General features: G+C 43.7%; 2 protein-coding genes across 2 annotated transcripts in view; one reads left to right on the top strand and one right to left on the bottom strand.

Moving 5' to 3' along the window:
* tmprss7 (transmembrane serine protease 7) overlaps nt 1-21,051 on the bottom strand; it is a 154,136-nt gene that overhangs the window by 36,096 nt on the left and 96,989 nt on the right. The window lies entirely within an intron of this gene.
* ythdf3 (YTH N6-methyladenosine RNA binding protein F3) lies at nt 694-7,847 on the top strand. The gene is made up of 5 exons (XM_070986288.1): nt 694-1,267; nt 1,688-1,712; nt 1,982-2,061; nt 2,340-4,067; nt 6,804-7,847. Exons 1-5 carry the CDS (start codon nt 1,244-1,246, stop codon nt 6,825-6,827), a joined length of 1,881 nt encoding a protein of 626 aa, XP_070842389.1. The 5' UTR covers nt 694-1,243; the 3' UTR covers nt 6,828-7,847.

Here is a 21,051-nt window from a genome sequence, read left to right as displayed (position 1 = left end):
AGCCATAATGGCACCCTAAAGCCTGCTGGTTTTGAGTGTTATTACAAGCCTAAGTAGCCTACAGGTATTTGTCAATATGAAGTGAAAAACCCTTTACTGGTCTTGGGTGCTCTTCATTATAATCTAGCTGAGTGTTTTCTACTTCAACGTTTTATAGATGGCGGTGGCATAAGTATATCCTTACTTAAGCACAGTAGCAGCACCACACTGTGAAAATACTGCTACCAGTGAGAGTCCTGCATTCAAAATGGCTCCTGTGGGTGTTATACTGTAGAACTGTATACTATTAGATTGTAAATAATTATGCATTAATGTGTAAGTATCATTTTAATGTTATGGCTGGTTGGGATGGGGCTAATTTTATGCACGCACTGTTGGGCATTTCAAGCTCTAACAATGCATCATATTTTATAGGTTCATCATATGGTTTGATTAAAAATATAATCTGTAGTGCAATATTTCCCTCTAGTGGATTAATAGCAGAAAGTAGCAGAAAATTGAAAACACTTAACACTGTACAGTAAAGTACTTGAGTAAATGCAGTTACTTTAAATCACTGGCACTTATGCATGCATGCATGCATATCGTTTTTGCATGTATATTATTTTGTATTATTATTGTATTTCATCCACGTGGAAATGCAGGCGTCCATCCACCCATGCAGTGCTGGGTTTGGTATGTGGTGGCTAAGCTAAAAGAGGCTCCCTAATGCAGAGGTGACTGCTCTTTTGATATCACCCAGGACAATAGCAGGTCAGTGAAACGGCTAAAATAAGCCCTGATCGGGAATAAAGGGGAAGTAGCAGGGAACTCTGTGTGTGTTTGTGACTGTCATGTGAAGTGTCAGCTTGTAACATGACTCAGAGCGTCACAGGCGGAAGGTCACGGAGCAGCAGAACGGAACGGAAGCGGGAGTAAAAAGCCTATCCGCCATTGTGGAATATAGTGAGGGATATTCCTGTAAGACACTAGTCCGTTTCAGATTGACTGTTGGCGACAATCTGTGGCAGGATCGGACACATCCATTGACGCCCTCTCTACGGACGCTAAGTCGCCGATTGTAACCGCCAGAAGAAGCAGCTCGTCGTCCGGCTGACCGCGGGAGGAAAAGCGCCGCCTTGTAACCGTCACACAGTGATCGGACAACCCGAGAGACGAGCCAGGAAAGCGCCGAAGTGCAGAGGGAGGCAGGGGGAAGCCGTGGACAGTCTCACAAACAGCGATCAGTTTCGGTTCCTGGAGGATGTCTGCGACCACAGTCGATCAGGTTCGTGTATTGACAGCTGATATGTGCTATAGATTAGCCGTACGGCGAAATGAAACTTTGCCGACAACAGTTTGATCCGGCTCGGTGTGCCAGATCAAACAGGCTGGAAAAGTCTTTGATATGTGATAGCTATTAGCTGTAATGCAGGCCGACTGTATTGCCAAACAACTCTGGCTGTAGCCGGTTGCCAATGCGGCACCGTTTACTGGATGTCAGAGCGTTTGACATCCGGTCAATAACGCGAAGCAACCTGTAAATGTGAACATCCGGGCTGATGGTTTTAGCTCGGGGTTACCACGATCGACTGTTCACATTTATCCACGCATTAGGATGCAGCCCGCTCTGTGTGTTTGTTTCTTGTTTCCTGTCGTGATCTGACAGCACTCTCATCTCTTTCCCCTGTGCTGCCCATTATTCCAGAGACCTAAAGGACAAGGAAATAAAGGTAAGGCTTTTAAGCAGTCATGTTTTAAACAGTGTGGGCTAACATGCTATCAGGGTACTGAAGTGATTGTGCTGTTAAACTCTTGCCTTGCCTGCAGCTAATCATTTGTGCTGCTATTGTTGACTGCTCCTAATTCTGCATTTGTTTTTGAGATCTTGCCATGTTTAGATCACACCACTGTGATTAAACTATAGCTGACATCTTGAGCCTGAAATACAATCTTAATTTATGATATATGATGATTTGATGTCCTCTTTTTTCATCCTTAGTGCAAAACGGATCAATGCATCAAAAGGATGGTGTGAATGATGATGATTTTGAGCCTTACCTAAGCGGCCAGACAAATCAGGTAACGTCCCACGATAAACCATAATGTGGCCGATGTGTCCCCTCAAACTTCTAACTTCATGCTGTGGACAAATCACTTGTCAAGGTGTCAATCACTCCAGTTTTTGATTTTTTTTTTTTTGATTGTGATTTTCTTTCTTTACACATCTCCCTATAACTCCACACACAATCTGTCTTTAAGTTCTCAATTTGTTGGATTATTTGCTGATTTGATTTGATAATTGTACTGATTGTCATTTTGTGTAGTACATTAACTGACTATCTCCTTATGTCACACAGAGTAACAGCTATCCACCAATGTCTGACCCCTACATGCCCAGCTACTATGCTCCATCCATTGGGTTCCCTTACTCTCTGGGAGAGGCTGCTTGGTCCACAGCAGGAGACCCTCCTATGCCCTACCTGACTACCTATGGACAGATGAGCAATGGCGAGCCGCACTTCATCCCTGATGGCGTTTTCAGCCAGCCAGGTGCCCTGGGGAACACCCCTCCCTTCCTGGGCCAGCATGGCTTCAACTTCTTCCCCGGTAATGCGGACTTTTCCACCTGGGGTACCAGTGTCTCTCAGGGTCAGTCCACGCAGAGCTCAGTCTACAGTAACAGCTATGGGTACGCGCCCAGCTCGCTGGGTCGGGCCATCACGGACGGACAGGCGGGCTTTGGAAGCGACTCCCAGCTTAGTAAAGTCCCGGTGCTGAACAGCATTGAGCAGGGTATGGCAGGGTTAAAACTGGGTACGGACATGGTGGCAGCTGTCACCAAAACCGTGGGCTCACCCCTAGGAGGCACAGCAGGTATGAGCAGTATGGCAGCCAATAGCCTCCCTCCGTCTGTCAGCTCATCTGCACCTAAACCTGCCTCCTGGGCAGCCATTGCCAAGAAGCCGGCCAAGCCACAGCCCAAGGTCAAACCCAAAGCCAACATGGGGATGGGGGGAAGCGCCACCATTCCCCCACCCCCCATAAAGCACAATATGAACATTGGTACGTGGGACGATAAGGGCTCTCTGAACAAGCCCCCATTAGCTCAGACTATGATGCCCCCGCAGCCTCTGGTGCAGCAGCCTCTCCTTGCTCAGCACCAGGCCCTGTTGCAGAACCCGTTGCCCCCTCAGCCTCAACACCAACACCAACACCAACACCAGCCCCAACATCAACACCAACACCAACACCAACACCAACACCAACACCAACACCAACACCAGCCCTTCCAGCTCCAGTCCCTCCAGTCCCCCCAACATCCCCACCCCCACCCTCTGCCCCCTGGCCCTCCTCACCTGCACCTCTCCTCTCAACCTGGCCCCCCACATCAGGCCCTACATCAGCAACAACCCCAGCAGCCTGGTCCACCCCCCAACCGTTGGGTGGCTCCCAGGAACAGGGGTGAGGGCTTTGGTCTGGGTGGGGGAGTCCCACTGAGTGCCTCCCCTTGCTCTGGAGAAGTGCATCCCGTGCTGGAGAAACTCCGGGCCCTCAACAACTACAACCCCAAAGACTTTGACTGGAACTTGAAAAATGGACGTGTTTTCATTATCAAGAGCTATTCGGAAGATGACATCCACCGCTCAATCAAGTACTCTATCTGGTGCAGTACAGAACATGGCAACAAGCGCCTCGACGGCGCATACCGCTCACTGGGCAACAAGGGGCCCCTGTACCTGTTGTTCAGCGTCAACGGCAGTGGGCACTTTTGTGGCGTGGCTGAGATGCGCTCACCGGTGGACTACAATGCCTATGCAGGCGTCTGGTCTCAGGACAAGTGGAAGGGCAAGTTTGAGGTGAAGTGGGTTTTCATCAAAGACGTGCCCAACAACCAGCTGCGACACATCCGGCTGGAGAACAATGACAACAAGCCAGTGACCAACTCCAGGGACACTCAGGAAGTGCCTCTGGAGAAGGCCAAACAAGTGCTTAAAATTATCGCCACTTACAAGCATACCACCTCAATCTTTGATGACTTTGCACATTATGAGAAACGTCAGGAAGAGGAGGAGGCTCTGAGGAAGGTGAGATAAACACACAAACAAAGAGCCCTGTCCTCTGTAAATAGCTTGTTTGTATGCATGAGACACTTTAGTTACCCTTTGATTCAAAGGGAGGCTAGCTTTCCCTGAGTCACTGCTACAGGCTGTAGCCAGACTGTAATCAGCTGATCTTGCACCACCTGCTCTTAGGTGGTAACATCCTGTGGCTGAATGAACAGTCTAGTGTAAATGGAAGTTCCCAGAGGCCTGTCAGCAGATTGGCATGCCACCATTACTCACGAGCAGGTTCAGGAAGCGCTGATTCCTCATCAGCCATCTTGTGCTGTTGAGGTTGCGATGATCTGCCCAAGTGGAGTTAGATGCATAGAGGTTTCCTGAAATAGCCCACATTCCAGGCATTCCATCTTTCAGACAAAGGCAGATGTAGGCTCTGATCTCTCTTTGAACGCCGAGCCTCTCTGCTCTCCACAGGCTCCTCATGCTTTATTAGTCTTTAACAACATAAGCCCTCGGCCTGCAGACTGGCTGCAACGTGCCTCGACGGTGGTACAGTTTGCCTCAGAGGTTCTAAAGGGTTGATCTGAGAAGAAAAAAAAAAGTTTCCCAGCACAATACATGATAAAAATGCACAATTACATTTGTTTGTGCACAGCTCCGAGCCGCACACACAGCGGAAGCCTGCGCCCTCTGAGGGGAATCTAAAATGTGTTGCCGTGGTAATAACAGTGGTGTACCACAGATGTTCGTCTAAGTAGTAAAAACTCAGTGGGATGCTGCCGTTGTGGAAAAACAGCAGCCAAGGAATGAATAACATGTTATCATTGGTAGCATTCTGCCGCATCCATTCTTAGATTCGCTATTATGCTAATCTAATTGCGTTTAGAAAACCCCCATGACCCTCTCCTTCATTTTTCTCCCACTCCCCTACTGCTGGTGCTCCATTGATGCTGTATTGACTCCTCGCTGCTGACCTTGTTAATATGCGCTGGGTTACTTTCTCATAAATATTTCAAGTCAATGTTTTCAGGCTTCTGAAAACAACCTGTCAGTAGAAAGCCTGTTTCATCCTGCGTTGTGCAGGCGTTGCGCTGTGCTGCTTTTGTAGCCCTGACCTCCTACATGACAGGATCGGCCCAGCTGAGGCCTCACCCTCCTTCGTCTGACAAGGTTAATTGTTCTCTATTGTTTGGCCTGTCCTTCCCGAACTTGGAGAGGTGTCAAACCAGCACAACTACCTGCACCGTAACACCATCCCAAAGTGTTTGTTTTTTTAAAGATAACTTTGGATCCAAATGTTGTTGCATGATTTTATTAGCGTGACTAATCTGGCAATTAATACTTGGAGGTTAGTTGCTTCCTTCCTCTGGGTATGCGGTAATAGGGAAGCTCATGTCGTGAGAGGGTGAATACCAGTCTGCTGCAGTTGTATCACCTGGTGAAGATGGTTGATGTTTGAAGACGGTTTTCCTACCTGAAAATTCGACCTGAAATCTATTCAGCCAAAGGATAAAGAACAAATATATTATTACTTTCTGTCAGTTATTTTGAATCAGATAATTGAAAGTGATATGGCCGCCAGTGTGCAGGGGGTATATGGTCTGAAGGTACAGACTGAATTTTGTGAAGGGTTCTGTCCCTGGAGCCACAGCCCAGTCTCTGCAGCACTTCTGGGGATAGAGTTACACCGGGGGCCTGGGTCTCACACGGCTTTTCCAAGGCCACTGAGATAGACACCCACTCCTCAAAGAGGACACTGTTCCACCTAAAAAACAGCACAAAGAGTCCGAGCCCCGGGGTTATTTTGACCTCCATGTTTTTTTTTTCTAGGATTTTACCTGTGGGGGGATGTAAACCTAATCTGATTTTTATCCTTGCTTGATTGTTTGTGGTGTCTTTATGTTAAATTGTGCTCATATTGGAATATAATAATGTTTAAGACCATATGCCAAACATCATTTGGCTCTGATCTAAGCCTCAAATGTTTGTGAAACCAGCAGTTTGTAGACAGTAAAGGAAGTTGAACTGTAAAGTATCATTATTTACAAAGGTTTATCCAAAATGGAACAACACATGACATGGAACTGATCCCTTCTGCGACACACTCAATCTCTAAGTCGAGCAGTTTAATAGAAACTGCCTTTAACGGGCTGTAACTACAACGTCAATCCCCGGTTGACTGGTGCTTTCAACTCATTACCAATCTTTGATTTGTAATTGATTAAAATAGTTCCTCCATAGAATTCAAGTTAACGTCTCAAAATAGAAACGCTCAATAAATTTTAAGTAATGAATGAGATTTGCAGAGTGGTTCGAATGCGGATCGACACTAAAGGCATTCGATACATCTCTTCCAAGAAGTGCAATCAATGCAGATTGCCTTCATGAGTGGGTTTTGATCATCTCTGACGGCAGTATAATCAGGAGCTCTTACTGGAGGACTCGGAGCTCAAGTGTCACGTCTTTGAAGGGGGTCACATTTTAGCAGTGGTCCCAGAATTCCTTGCTGTACCCCAGAGTTATTCACCTCAGACAGGAAATGCTTCTATATCTAACAATATAAACTGTTAGCAAAAGCAGAAGAAGTGAGCACACCTTTAACTTGCATTTTCCTTCTACTTTTGCCATTTATCCCACGAATGAAAGGCCAGCTTTGCAGCTCTGATGTTAGGCTTTTAAGCTGGTGTTTATCTTTGCTTGTGTCCCTTGTTCCGATGGCAACCACTGATGATCTCTTTTCTGTTTCTTGTCTCTTGCCAGGAGCGCAATAGAAATAAACAGTAACCTTCAAGCAAGCTCTCCGCTAGAACTGCAACACTAATGACGTAGGACCTTAAATACAAATTTGCCTAACCACAAGGAGGAAAGGCTCTCACAATCTTTCCGCTGAAGATGACAATGTATCTGAACACTTGAACATGACAATAGATGGACTCATCTGTATCCGTTGACTGGTGCATCAAACCCCGTGTTCCTGTCTCACGAGAAAAAGAACGTAACCCACTTTGAAACTCTGTCTTTAAAGCACTTTCAGTCCTTCTGAACAGCCTCTACCAATACCCTTAACTCTCTAACTCTGTGTTCTTCTTCTTTGATTTTGTTTGTGAACAACTAACTGACTAACCAAAGTAGTCAGAAGATTTCACCAGGCTTATTTGTAATTTTTGTAATGCCTCAAATGTTTGGGATATTGGCGAGCTTCATCAGCTCCTGCAGAGAATTAAAGATGATATGTATGAATTAATCTTTTACTTGAATCTGTATTCAGCCGTCTCATCCTCCTCAGACAGAGGTTTGGATGATTGACAGGTGGGACGAAATAATTGGGAAACAGCCACAATCATGCCAATCATAGGATGTATCCTCCCCCTACCTGTTCCCTTCCTTTCTGCATCTGTTTCTGTGTACCAAAAGATTACAATTATGCAGCAGGCTGGCAATCACCGGCCAGTGCACATCCTTGTTTTTGTTTTTCTTTCTCTCTTGTGATTCTGTCATTCTGAAGTGCATTTGTCTGAGGAGAAACCTGCTGCTGTGGTGGAACTAGCAGTGGCCTCCTGGGGCCCTGTGGGTGACTGTCTTTGCTCTGATGTTGATGTACTCTACTGTACCTCAGGCTCAATCAGACTGTCTGTCCTCAACAACTCTTCGCACTTTTGGGAGAGCCCCCACGTCACGCCTCCTGCTTGGCTTGACTGGGATTCCCCTAAAATTGCAAGACATCAACTGCAAGGATGTGACAGTTTTCTCCTCTAGGTAACTCACTAGCTAAATAAAAATGACCTATGTTTAGCGCAAACCTTGCTTTTGTGTTTTGTGTATGTGTCACTTCTACAGGTCATATTACACACACTCGAATATAAACTCATCTCCGGCAGCACAAGCAGATCGTCCCCTCTCTGTTTGCATATGTGCCTTTAAATAAACTAGTTTATATATAAAGAAGCAGCAACTTCCCTTTGAGCCTATTACTGCAAAATGTGTTGTTACCAGTTTGAACATATAATTAATTTCCAGGTTAGGATTTCACACAAAAACACAATTCTAAAGAAAATCTAATCATATAAAACAAGTGCGTTGTTACAGATTAAACAGTTGTTGCCAGCCTGTTTGACCCATGGCTACAAAAATATTACAAAAAAAAATGTGCCAGAACCTTTCTTTTTCCCTCTCATTCATTCTCTCACAACCCCCCACATTTGTTTGACCCCTACATTGGGAATAACTGAATTGAGTTAGGATATAAAGTAGCTAAAACTATCCCCACCTCAACCTGCTGCTCCAGTAAAATGCTGCTAACATGACGATGCATCAATATGAACGATTTATATCAGGGGGCCATTCTGCATAATGAGCTCATTCGCTTACCTAAATAGGATTTTGACTGCAGAAATGTTCATGGTATTGGCACTTTTGCCTTAGTAAAACTGCATGCAGGGTACCTTTTCTGTCCATAGTAGACCTTTGAAGAGACAAAAGCACCAGGCTATCGATGACAGGAAGAAGCTTGTCTGGTCTGATGAGTCACAGTTCCAGCTCCACAAACATGATGGTAGACTCAGGATGACTGTAAAAATGAGGTCATACACCCATCATGCATGGCCACTGCACAGACCAGTGAGGTACACCTTTGCACAATAGAAAGCATCACAGCAGGGGATCAGTGGATTCAACAGCACCGTGCACCCTCTCTTAGCACAAAGATGCTTCAGTAACAGTTTGAGAAGTGAAAGGGGTGTCAGTCACCTGGCTGCTACAAACCTGACATCCATTCAATTTTACATCTCTGGGATGAACTCAGCCGCAGCATCCTCTGTTAGCTGCATCTGGCCATTAACCTTGGGCAGTTGCATGAATCACTGACATCTCTGGAGTCAGCTTCTGAGGCACAAATTACGATCCAGATGTTAAGAAACGAGTGATGTTTGAAAACAGCAGACCTTATGCTGTATTTAGATTTAATTATGATCATTAAAAAACACAAATAATGAAGATTTTTCACTTAAGTCCACCTCTTCAGTTACACACAGAATGTGACTGAATCTGAAAATACTGTTCGGCCTTTTGTTAATCATCTTCTACAGGAGCCTCTGCAAGTGTCATGACTAAAGGCAGCTGTTATCAGGGACAAATATGCTCCTCTGCTACTGGACGAGGGTTTACATTTTTCATTCATTACCCATATTTTGACATTTCAGTAAAAATATTCCAAAACATACAGAAACTGTGTTTTTACACATAGAAATCTGTATTGCTATCTTGAAATATAACATGATGACAGAATGTGTGGCACTCCCTGTTTCTGTTTTTCCTCTTTAAATGTGCTGTGATAATGCACAAATAATGGATACAACTTTGCCCCACAAAATAAACTTTCATTATGAGGGCTAGACACTATTTTGGTCCAGTTAGAAACTCCATCAGAAGTCTTCAATTTTTAATCATTTCTGAGGTTTGCACACATTAAGCACAACATGTGAGGATGTACTGCTCATGGTATGCATTATATTATGTCTTCTCTCCTCACAGGAAGGTAAATGAAGTGACATCACTTCGCCCTGTTCCTTATAATCTCTGCACACATTTATTTCAAACCCCGAAATAAAGAACTTTCCTTCACCGTCCGTCCACCAGAGTGCGCCACCATATCACGTTCTTTCAAACCTCCTCCGCTCCCAAGACTCGCTACAAAGCCTTTCCTGTAAGCAGCAAAGCCCTCTTTCTTCTCAAGCCCTCCAACTCTTGCAGACACAATTATACCAGGATGAGAAGCACTTGTTGTGCTTCCACAGCTTTTTGGAGCAATTAATGCCAGCTCGCCAAGCTGTGCAGTGAGAGGTGGAGAGGAGAGGGAGAAAGAGGATGTGAGCTGGGAGTGAGATAAAATCCCCCTTTATGTTTGTCAAGGAGGAAGAAAGAGCTGTAATTATAACATTGGAGGCTTTGGATTGCAACTCCTCTCTTCTGTGTGTTAATTTGTGCATCCATCAGGTTTTCGCAGGCGGCCTTTGAAAAGAACCACACTCTTCCTGCCTCCATTTGTCTGCGAACACAACAGACAAAATAAGCAGGGGACTCGCTATTTATTCACCTCACAATTACTAGCTGTGTGTGATGGTGCTGAGATGTACAAATTCTCAAATATGCAAAACAGTGATTTAATTAGAGACCTCTGATGTGATTTTGATTCTACCTCGTTCACTGAATTGATAAAAAGTGCAGAATGATCGCTGCTGAGGTGGTGCACACTGCTGTAGAATAAACAGAAAAAAACATATGCACAAGCCCACTCCCTTCCTTCTCTCAATTTCAATGCCTTGTCATGTTGTTTTTACCATTTAGGGATCAGACTAATTGGGTAATGATTTGCATGTGACCACGAGTTAACGCGCCCCTATCCACAGTGGTCAAAGCCGTTCCAAGAAAGTGCCAAGCAAACTTTTCTTTTTTCTTTTTCCCCCGCAAACCATCAAAAATGTCCTTCTGGAGAAGGATTCAGTTGAGTGAAGATGAGAGAGAAGGAGCATCCTCTGCTTAGTGAGCTGAAATGCCTTTGAAGTTTCAGTCACACTGAAGACTCATCAACACATGGCTCAAGGCAAGGTTAGGGCAAGTCTCAGGGTTGGCACTTCCTCAATGTTTTGAAGGATTTCACACTCTGGGCCATGGTGTGTCACTCAACAAGTCCTCACAGAGCATTAGTCCTATTGACGACTATTTTAACTGACATGCTGTTGATCAGAGGGATCAGAGAGTTCAAATTATTCTGATACATGTGTCTGCTTTGCTGATTGTTTGTATACTGTAGGCAAGCATCCGCACATATAGCTTAACACTGCAAGTGTAAGGTGGGATAAGTGAAAAATGTAAGCATCAACAGTGATTAACATAATAGGACTCACAGCTGAGTCCTACATTCAAAGCGAGATTGAAGCTTCAAGGTGCTATTTGGCAGGTCAGGTGAAATAATCAGCAGAGTTTTAGTTTTTCATTTGAAAACACTGGGTTTTGACTGACAGTAATGTCTAAGTTTTCTTCTTGCCCTTTTCCAAGGTGTCTCTGTTGCCATGGTTATATCATTATCTGTGAACTGAAAGTAGAGGCTGAGCATTTTGCCGAACACAATGATATGATGTGGATCTTAGCTGGAGAGACTTGATTGTTCTGCATTCAATGAAAGAGAAATTAAAGATTTGCAATTAGTTTTCTCATTTTCATTTGTGTAATTCTGTTAATGCAGCTGTTGAATGGGGCAAACCATCATCAGATAAGTTACATGTTTTTGATGTGAATGGATTTGCATGGGTTTATCTAATATCACACTTCATGTATTTATGTTGTACTTGTGTCTATATTTTGAGGTAATGATGATGCAAAGAGGTATTCTGACGTACATTTTGGCTGTAGACTTGTTTTTGTGTCTGATGCCCACAGGGAGGCACCATCCAGAAGGAAGAGCAAACTTGAACCCTCTTCTACAAAGCATAAAAGCCTGACAATCAATATTTTCATATGTCCCACATCACATTCAGATACTGTTTAAATGCACCTTCAATAACAGCTTTAAATAAGGGTTAGGAAAGAAAGAAAGAAAGAAAGAAAGAAAGAAAGAAAGAAAGAAAGAAAGAAAGAAAGAAAGAAAGTCAAATTAAAGGGCCACTCCAGCAATTTATTGCGCTTCCATAAAGCTGGGGGACTCATAGGAGACACATAAAAAAAGACTAACCAAAATGAAGCAGCAGACATCAAGACATCCTGAATGTCTGTCCCTAGTACAGCATCCTATTTTTTCAAATCTTGCAACGCTTTCCTCAGAACCACAGGAGGCATCATATCTACATTTGTTTTCACAGGCGACGCAATACTAAACTGAACCTTATGTGCGAAATCAGTGGATTGCTCCTTTAAGAAAAGTTGGAACTGAGCTCATGCAGCAAGAGCCTGATTCATTTTCCTTCTGTGAAACATGTTTGTGTCTAAATAACATGAATGCACAACCCGTGCACTTCTGCACAGCCTGCAACATAATGTGCATGTAAGTGTAGCAAGACATGACTAATGGACACTAATGGAGATACTTAAAATGTACAGCACTCAAATTCTACTTGGTGACAATGAATTACTCAACGGGAAATATGACCAAAACTACATGACTCTGTGTAAATGGACAACAATTATTACATTTTTAACTGATACTGTAAATACAAGGCAACTCACTTCCTAAATCCTTCATGTTTAATTGTGAAGCTATTTTAACAGCAGGAATAACTAATGCAGTGTTTCAGTCAGAAATCTGTAAGAGCGCTCTTCATAACTCTGCATTTGTTGGACAAATCAAATGTTGATGTAATGCACAGAAGCAGTGTTCAAAGCAACAGGGAACAATTCAAGGCCCGGGCTTATTAATCTGTTCAAATGTTTCCTGGCAACAAGAAGCACCGATCAAGTCAACACAACAACGTTGATGCTATTCCTTGGCTAGGAAAATTTTTTCCTGTATGTCTCTATCTCTAAGTGGAGTTGTGAATAGGTCTCAGTGTAAAGGGGATTGCCTGTGTATCCACCTGCTGTTAAGATCCGTGCATTTCCTGTTGTCCTTCAGAGATTTACAAGAAACATGAAAAAAGAAAGCTTCAGGAATCCTATTTTATGATGCTTTATAACCTAGTGGAGAGTGAGTACATTTAGCTAATGGAGGAAAAAAATATAATATAGCACAGGAGAGGGCAAGAAAAAAAAGAAGAACCATTCTCCAAAGGTCTCTTATTTAAGATCATCTGAGCATATCTGGGCCATCGTTATTCATTTTACAGCGCGCAGTCCTGCTTCTGCCCTGAGGTTTTGGGTTATTGTCAATCCACTCTTTAATTTATGGATAAGTGACAGCCGCACTGAGGAAAAACAGTGAGTGAGAAAAAGAAAGAACGTAAGAAGAAGAAGGCACCGGGACATTGAGAGGACTGCTGCTGCCTCTTTTATTCACTAATTTCTATCTCTAAGTTTATTATGCTGCACTGCCCTTCTAGGACACTTGGCTTCACCCAGCGCAAGGCTTCATAAATATGAATTTTTAATCTATGGAGCAGGTGAGTCAAATATATGAACTGAAGGAATAAGAGGTGCCGAATCCAGAGCTTTGGTACCGCATTTATACTTCAAATAACTGGACTGCAACCTCTCTTGTGCTGTGGAGATGATGAGTGGAGCTGTGGTCAGGCTTCTTATTGAATTCAAAGGCTGGAAGATGTCCTGTGCCGGGACGGTGTGCTCAAGTCAAGGTTTTGGATCGCGGGGGGTAGCGCGGAATAGAAAGGTCTGAAATGTAATGCATTTGAAATGAAATGAAAAGGTGCCGAGGAATGAAATATGACATGCTGGCTGTCAAGGCCTGGAAGTCGCCGGTCGGGACTCTATGCTCAGCTTTATAAGCTTGTGTGTGTGTGAGAGTACAAGCATTGTGCGAGTACAGGTTGAGTGTGTAATGTGATGCAGGCTGCCTTTTTCCTATGACTTCCTCTTCCACCCTCCTGTTCAGGCCTGATGGAGATTAAGGGCCATTAAAGGCTCTCTGCTGCATGTGCAGTTTCTATTGATCACATCGACTCAACCCACTGTAGCCAATGATCCGATTACAAGTGTTGTACCCCCATCCTTATCCCCTCCCCCTCCATCTTCTCTCCTCCTTGCCCCTCCTTTCCCTTCTTCCTCTCGCCCACCCTTCGTGGTTCACGTTGCTCCGTGGGGGTTGCTCTGCCTCTGCTGATGTCAGCACTGGGGCATGCCCAGAAGGCCCTGAGCCCCCCCTAGACAAACCTCTGAATATCTGCTTGCGTGTCTGTCTGTATTTTGTCTTTCGGCCTTGCTGTCCGCTCACACATCTTACACATTCCTCGCTTCTGTGCTCTCACCATCTCCAGTCATCTCCGAGCACAGCGGGGTTATGATGAACCTTATTTCTACGCGAGAGAGATGGATCGACCGTGCTCCGAGGAGCTAAATGAGTTGAGACAGTCAGAGAGGCGTCGGCTCAAACCCACCCGACCCCCACCTCTCTCAGAACATCACCCCTCCCATTGCCTGCATGGTCAAACAGCCCTGAGGGAGCTCTCTAGCAGACCACTGTGGTTATTAGCATTGACAGAGGCTCACGGAAATCTTCTTAGTTTCTCCTGTACAGGAAGTGTTGCGCTATGCTGCTAATTCAGGGGGATTCCCACAAAACTGGCAACCTATTCCCTCTCAGAAATTGCTCCTCTTAAAGCCGTCTGGAACCATCAGGGTGGCAATGTCGGCCTCAACCTCGAATAACTATAAGATGGATTTTCATGGTTTTGTACAATCATTCATGGTCCCCAGAGGATGAGTCTTACTCGCTTCGGTATGAGTTGACATTTTTGATTTGAGTGGTGTATCTTGAAAACTATTGGACCTGGATCCTTTTGATGATCCCTTGTCTAGTCTTTGCTGTGCCCAGTTCTTTGGTTTATGACCACATACTTGCACAACTAACGACATTTCCACTTGACATACAAAACATGAGCATGTTCGCATTTATTGTAGACTCTTTAGTCCTGTTGCTACAGTGATGTTCAAAACTGCTTTGGCATCAAATCATATACAAGGAAAAGTTGTTAAAAAAAAAAAAAAAAAAGAGCAAAAGTTTACATCAAACATATTTTGAGTCTAGAGCTGCAGCTGTGTGAGCTGAATGTCTTGAATTATTTTACTTGATGGTCATCAAGTCAAGATTTGCCCTGTTGAGATTATCTGACTGACTGACATTTCAATGTCCTTTTTGACTGAAAACTCAGTGAATGCCTCAAGGACAAGTTTGATTCCATGTTAAATACTGTAATACATATTGTTATTTTTTTAAGTAAAGTCGTATGCGGTGACAGAACTGGGTCTGATGGCAGTTGTATCTGCGTGATAGAAGTTGTTTTTCTGTCCTGGTTCTATCAATCAGCTACACCAGCGAGGGATTCACAGGACCCAAAACAACCAGAAAAAAACACAGAGAGAATAACAGAAACTACATCAAGTCACCACAGGATGAATCACTCACTACAAAGGCAAACATGTTGGATTTCACTTATAAGGCATATTATATTTTTTATAATGTAGCAAGGGATCTATATTCAAGAAACAGATTTTTTTCCGTGATTCTCATTAAATATTTGGATGCTTTGCTTTGATATTCGGTAGAATCCTTGGGGCCAGATTGGGGCCAGAGCTGGAACATGAATAAAAAGGAAGGTCCATTATATTCAGAACCAGAAGAGCCTTGAGAGTAGGACCACATCGGTGGGTGCGAGGCTTGTAAACAGCTTTACTCTCTGGATGAAAGGCTCACTATGATGTGTGTCCAAGGAGAGAACATGAGAGCGCAACATCATAATGTGAGAGTCAGGCCCCTGGGAGCAGAAAAAAAGTTTGGCGGTAACACAATTAAAAGCAGATTTTCATCTATTTACACGCCCCTATCAGCAGAGTCATCCTCAGCTTCAAAACTCATGGAGATTGCCATAAAGAAACCTAAGTGCTGTGTGTGCATCTGGGCTTTGATATTGTGCACAGGCTGGGCAAAGGCACTGACCTTCGCCGCTACCGCAATTACATCATAGGGCAGCTCCCGCTCTCATGCATATTAATGCAGGTTCTGGAGGCATCACCCACACCTTTGATTCCCTGGGATCTGAGCTCGCTATTGCATGACAAGTGTATCGGGACACAAAGTGTATGTAATGGTGTTCTGCTTCAGGAGAGATATAGACCACGAGCAAAGCCAGATCAAAGGTGCACACACACTTTTCTCGGCACGGGGTTGAGAGGGATGAGTGTGTTTGTGCAAGAGCGAGGGAAAACGTGTGTGAAAATGAGTTAGGGTGTGTAGTCAGTCAGTCTCAAATGTATCAGACTGTGACAGAGCCATGGAACTAATAGCCTGGTGGTGAACGCACAAAACTTAGAGCCAAAGGTTAATCAGAATCCCTTTTTGTCTCATTTTGTAGTGCTGCTATTGTCCTAACAAGGCCACTATAATTTTTACATGAAAGGACATTTTATTCTGGAGCAGATACACTTAGATTGACAGAGACATGTTGCTGATAATTGCAGGAGGGCCCTGGGTGTATCCCAGTGATTCCTCTGCATGCACTCAGCAGCGGTGGACCAACATAGTGAGAACGTCTGCAGAATGCAAAATGAAAATGTGTTTTCTGCAGTCCGCACTATTACCATGGCTGAGGTCAAAACTGGAATAAATAAGGAACCCTAACTAAAAACTCCCCAAGGACCAGCACTGAAAAGAATTACAGAGGAGCTCCTGGTTGCTTTTTCCATCATGTCATATTGTAACATGGTGCCGGTATAGAGACTTTTGTTGCCAGTAGAGGGCATCGTTGTTATAACATAAAGCTCAGCGATGGTCGGTTCCATTTTCTAGCAGCCACCCACTGATTTGATTCTTGAGCAGAGACAATGCTGATTCAAAACCTGTGTGTTTGTTTCAATAAAGGTGATATGAATATTCACATTTTGCAGATTTATGCAATATTTCTATTAGACTGTCAAAATCATATATTTCAACATAGAAGACATACATAGTAGAAGATACCGGCAAGCAATTGTAAGAATTGTTTTTACTGTTTGCACGCACAATTCCTCATGTGTTATTTTTGTCTTATTTAGAAATATAATTTGATTTTACATGGTGACACGATGGGACAGCAGAGTGCATTATCTGAAGACTAGTTGAATTAATAAATGACTCTTTACATGTACGAAGCCAAACTGCTCTATTTGCCATCATGCCATAAAAGGCCTGAAGCAGCGTCAACTTCTCAGAGCTGTGAAAGAGCTTTGCTCACCAGGGAGCCAATAGGGGACTAACCATCATATGAATTGGCTCATTTTGCTGCTGTTGCACTGATCGTGTCATGCCTGAGTGTAAAAATTAAAGGAAGAAATCTGTGCAACTGAAAAAAAAGATTTATTACATTTTTTGGCATTTAGGGGCTGGGATAAAATAAGTGAAATTTAGCAGAGAGCGGATAGATCTGAGTATGAATCCAGCTCAAATTGAATGACAAACTGAAACACGCTGAACGACGAAAGTGTGTATTAGATACATCTGATCATTGCAGCAGGATTCTCTCTTATTGAAGCTCTATAATGAGTAAATTAATGGGTCTCCATCTGTGGCATTGCAAACTTACAGACGCACATGCTGGCTATATTCACAGACTCCTGCTGGGTGTGTTGGTGGAGAATAAACATACACAGATTATTTCACACACGTCACAGCAGCTACAGTACAATGCACAAAGGGTGCATTATAGCTTGCATATACACTGTAATTCACACACTCGCTGCTGAGAAAATGTTGGCACAGAGAAGGCTTAATTTACAGTGTGAAGTCAAAAACGGACAGGTCTTTCTTGCAGAACTATTGATCTGACTGCTAACCCCCACAACCCCCACCCTCTGTGGTTACATTTCTTCCTGTGTCATGGAGTGCACTGTAACATATATCTCTGATTCACTGCACATTCATCATTGATTTACCATGCCTCTTACTTCATGCTAAGAAACGGAACACACCAGCTAATGTCTGGCATCAAGTGAGCTTACCTCTCAAAAAAATGCTTTAGACTCTGAGAAGATACTCTTGAGAGGCCGTGAAACAAAAACAGACGAAAAAACAAATGTCTCCATTGACTTGCTATGGCCTAGATTCAACCCAGTGCTCTGCAGCCTCAGAGCATAAGAATTTAGAGCAGATGCCTCCTAAATAAAATGCTTGTGCATTATCTTTCATCCGCTCAAAATATGGACCTCAAATAATTAAAAGCAAATGTACAGCACAGTATTTTAAAAACAGAGTGTTAAACATACATTTGAATGAATATGCAGGCTGCCTAAAGGAGGCTGCGAGTAATTACAGAAAAACTGCAACCCATAATTATGGTCTCAGTCATTAACACTTTATCTGGGTGGAATAAAACAATCCATATAACATTTTAAAATGCAAACCCTGCTCGCGGAAATAAAAAGCATCTTTACGCCTTCCTGTCTGTGTGAATGTACATTTTGGCATACACATGCTGCACATAGGAAGAGATGGAGGGGTGTATTGGAAATATGCAAACACACATTTGCAGCCATATTCACAATCACATAAACAGGCAAAACACACAGATACACAGACATTGTCACATGCATTTGCATGCACACACACACACACACACACACACACACACACACACACACACACACACACACACACACACACACACACACACACACACACACACACACACACACACACACACACACACACACACACACACACAGCCATTTACATATCATCTGCAGCCATCTGCTCTAAATGATAGGTAATTAACTCAGGCCTGCCTTTGTCTCTCTGGCTGGTCGGCTGACATATAGGAGCTCTTCAGGAGGATATACGTGAATCAAGGACTTGAAATGAGTGAGAGGACAAGAGAGTGAGTGAGGGGAAGGACGAGGAGGAGGACTGGGTGATGTTTGTGAATGATGCTGCATAAACCCAGAGAGGCAGCACAGAGAACCATTACAACGATGGCAGGGAGAAAAAAAACTGGAGATGATGGAAAGAGGACATGCTGGGTCAGAGAGGGTGTACACACACACACACACACACACACACAAAGCACATCGTGTGTGTGTGTGTGTGTGTGTGTGTGTGTGTGTGTGTGTGTGTGTGTGTGTGTGTGTGTGTGTGTGTGTGTGTGTGTGTGCATTGAACCTGCCGTGCAGCTCACCTACAGTTTTCTGATCAAGGTCAAGCTGCATTACACCGAGAAGCTTTACACTGAGTAGGTTGGAATCGAGAAATGCTAAAGCTAATACTGGCACTACTTGTTCTATCAAAAAGATAAAAAAAAAAAGAGCTCTGGATGCTATTTTAGACATTTTTACTTCACACATTGTATCTCACATTGTGTCATGAGGATTTGTGGATTGAACATAATTTTAGATTAACTGGAATTTAGTGAAAATGCATTAAAATATTTTAAAAACGGCAAAAAGAGGCAAATACAAAATTTCAAAAAATTTGTAAAAAAAATAAATAAAATAAAACCAAAATGATGTGTGTATAGACTAAAAATGATAATAAAAATAACATTTTCATCACCAGATTGTGTTCTGGAGTATATCTGATGTCTTCCCCACACCCACAGTCAGATGCCTTAATCCTCTCTCTTCCTCATCCTTCTATTCCAGCAATGTCTGCTCCTTCCAGTCACCCTTGTATCCAGGTCGGTCTCTATTACAGCAGCACGGGGCTATAATTAGCCAGGTATCTCCTGCAGTAATGATGAGTGGGAGAGAAGCCGTGCATCTACATGCAAGGGCTGGAGATGCAAGGCTCTGGAGCCAGAGCAGCAGCAGCAGCAGCAGCAGCAGCAGCAGCAGCAGCAGCAGCAGCAGCAGCAGCAGCAGCAGCAGCAGCAGCAGTGAAGGAGCCCCGTTTCTCATCAAATGGGATAATTAGAGTGTGTATGGAGATGTGATTCCAGGCAAGAGGTGACAGAGAGCACAGAGAGGACGTTTATCTACATGCTCACCTCCTCTGTTCAAATAGTGAGTGGACTGGGGCTGGAGTCGGAGGCTGAGCAAGACAAGGGTGGCAGCAGAGGAACAAGATGTCACAAGGCTCCTGTATAAAAAAAAAAAAAATAGACACAAGGGGAACAAAAAAAAGTGCTTGTCAGAGGTGAGAAAAGGAAGATTTAGTGGCATAACGTAAAGACAGGATACTAGAATTTATAGTAAGGAAGAGGACTGTACAGTGAGGACAGAACCTGAAGAGCTCAATGCACTTAAGGCAGCATCTTTGGTGTAGGGTGTGGTGCAGTATGGAGACTGACAGATGACCTGATGCAGTAATTCCCCAGTGGTATGTGCTTCACTTTGACAGAGTGAGGAAGACAGAGACAGGCAAAGAAACAGAGAGAGAGAGAGAGAGAGAGAGAGAGATAATCAAGATGATGATGAGGATGTTTAAGATGATTATGATGGCTCCTCTATCTAGATCCCACATCTGCAGTCAGCATAGCCTCTAACCGCAGTGTCCCTCCCCAGACGCCCGCCCGACACGTCTGCACCGGTCAGCAGGATACAAACACACTAATGCACCATTCCAGTAAACAAACAAACAAGTGTTGCCGTAGTAATTGCAGCGATTAGGAGATAAGCGCCGGGAGAAAACCACGCGTTTTGCAGGAAGCCCCCTGTGTGACCTCTCGCTAGGCTGCAGAACCAGAGCTGCAGTCTCGATTCCAGACACGTATGACTAGCGCCACACAGATCCACAGGTCATAAATATGAAGACACTAAAGCCTCTGAAGGTCACAGAAAGCACCTTGAGCTTAGCTTTCAGAAGGTGTTTCCAAGCAGCCGCTGAAACTGTGATCTTTTCACCATAACAACAGTCACAGGCCAGATATTTTCAAGAATCTCAGCAGAGGGGGGTTCACCACTTTATACATGAGCGCTATTGCAATCCCCAAAAATCATTTCCCATAAATCATATCTGCTCTTTCAAGAGACTCTTTGCTGAGATTTTCCTCACAACTCCCACAATCCTCTCCTTGTATACAAATTAATTCACGCAACGTCTGCTGGGGAAACGTACTTCTTGTTTTTAATGTGTTGTTATTATTTTACATTGATTTCTGTAGTTGTGTGGAGCAACATGCAGTACGTGCAGCGTGTCTATCCTTTCTGATTATGTGATAGCATTTGCATTATAATGGTTCACACTGTTGTATTTGCCATTTGCTTTGCTTATAATGTAATGCACCATCTACGTTAGGTAAGCTACGTCGCTATGAATCACCAAGGATTTCATCTAAATAACTTTGACTACTACAGTTGTCTACTGTGTATCTCATGGAGGAAATTAAGGCAGCTAATAAACCAAGCATTTCAGCACAATACGCTAGCACGCTAATGTCCACTA

This window comes from Chaetodon trifascialis, chromosome 18 (assembly GCF_039877785.1).
Source record: "Chaetodon trifascialis isolate fChaTrf1 chromosome 18, fChaTrf1.hap1, whole genome shotgun sequence".
Taxonomy (NCBI): domain Eukaryota; kingdom Metazoa; phylum Chordata; class Actinopteri; order Chaetodontiformes; family Chaetodontidae; genus Chaetodon; species Chaetodon trifascialis.
The sequence above is the reverse complement of the archived record's forward strand: the minus strand, read 5'-3'. Positions and strand labels throughout refer to the sequence as shown.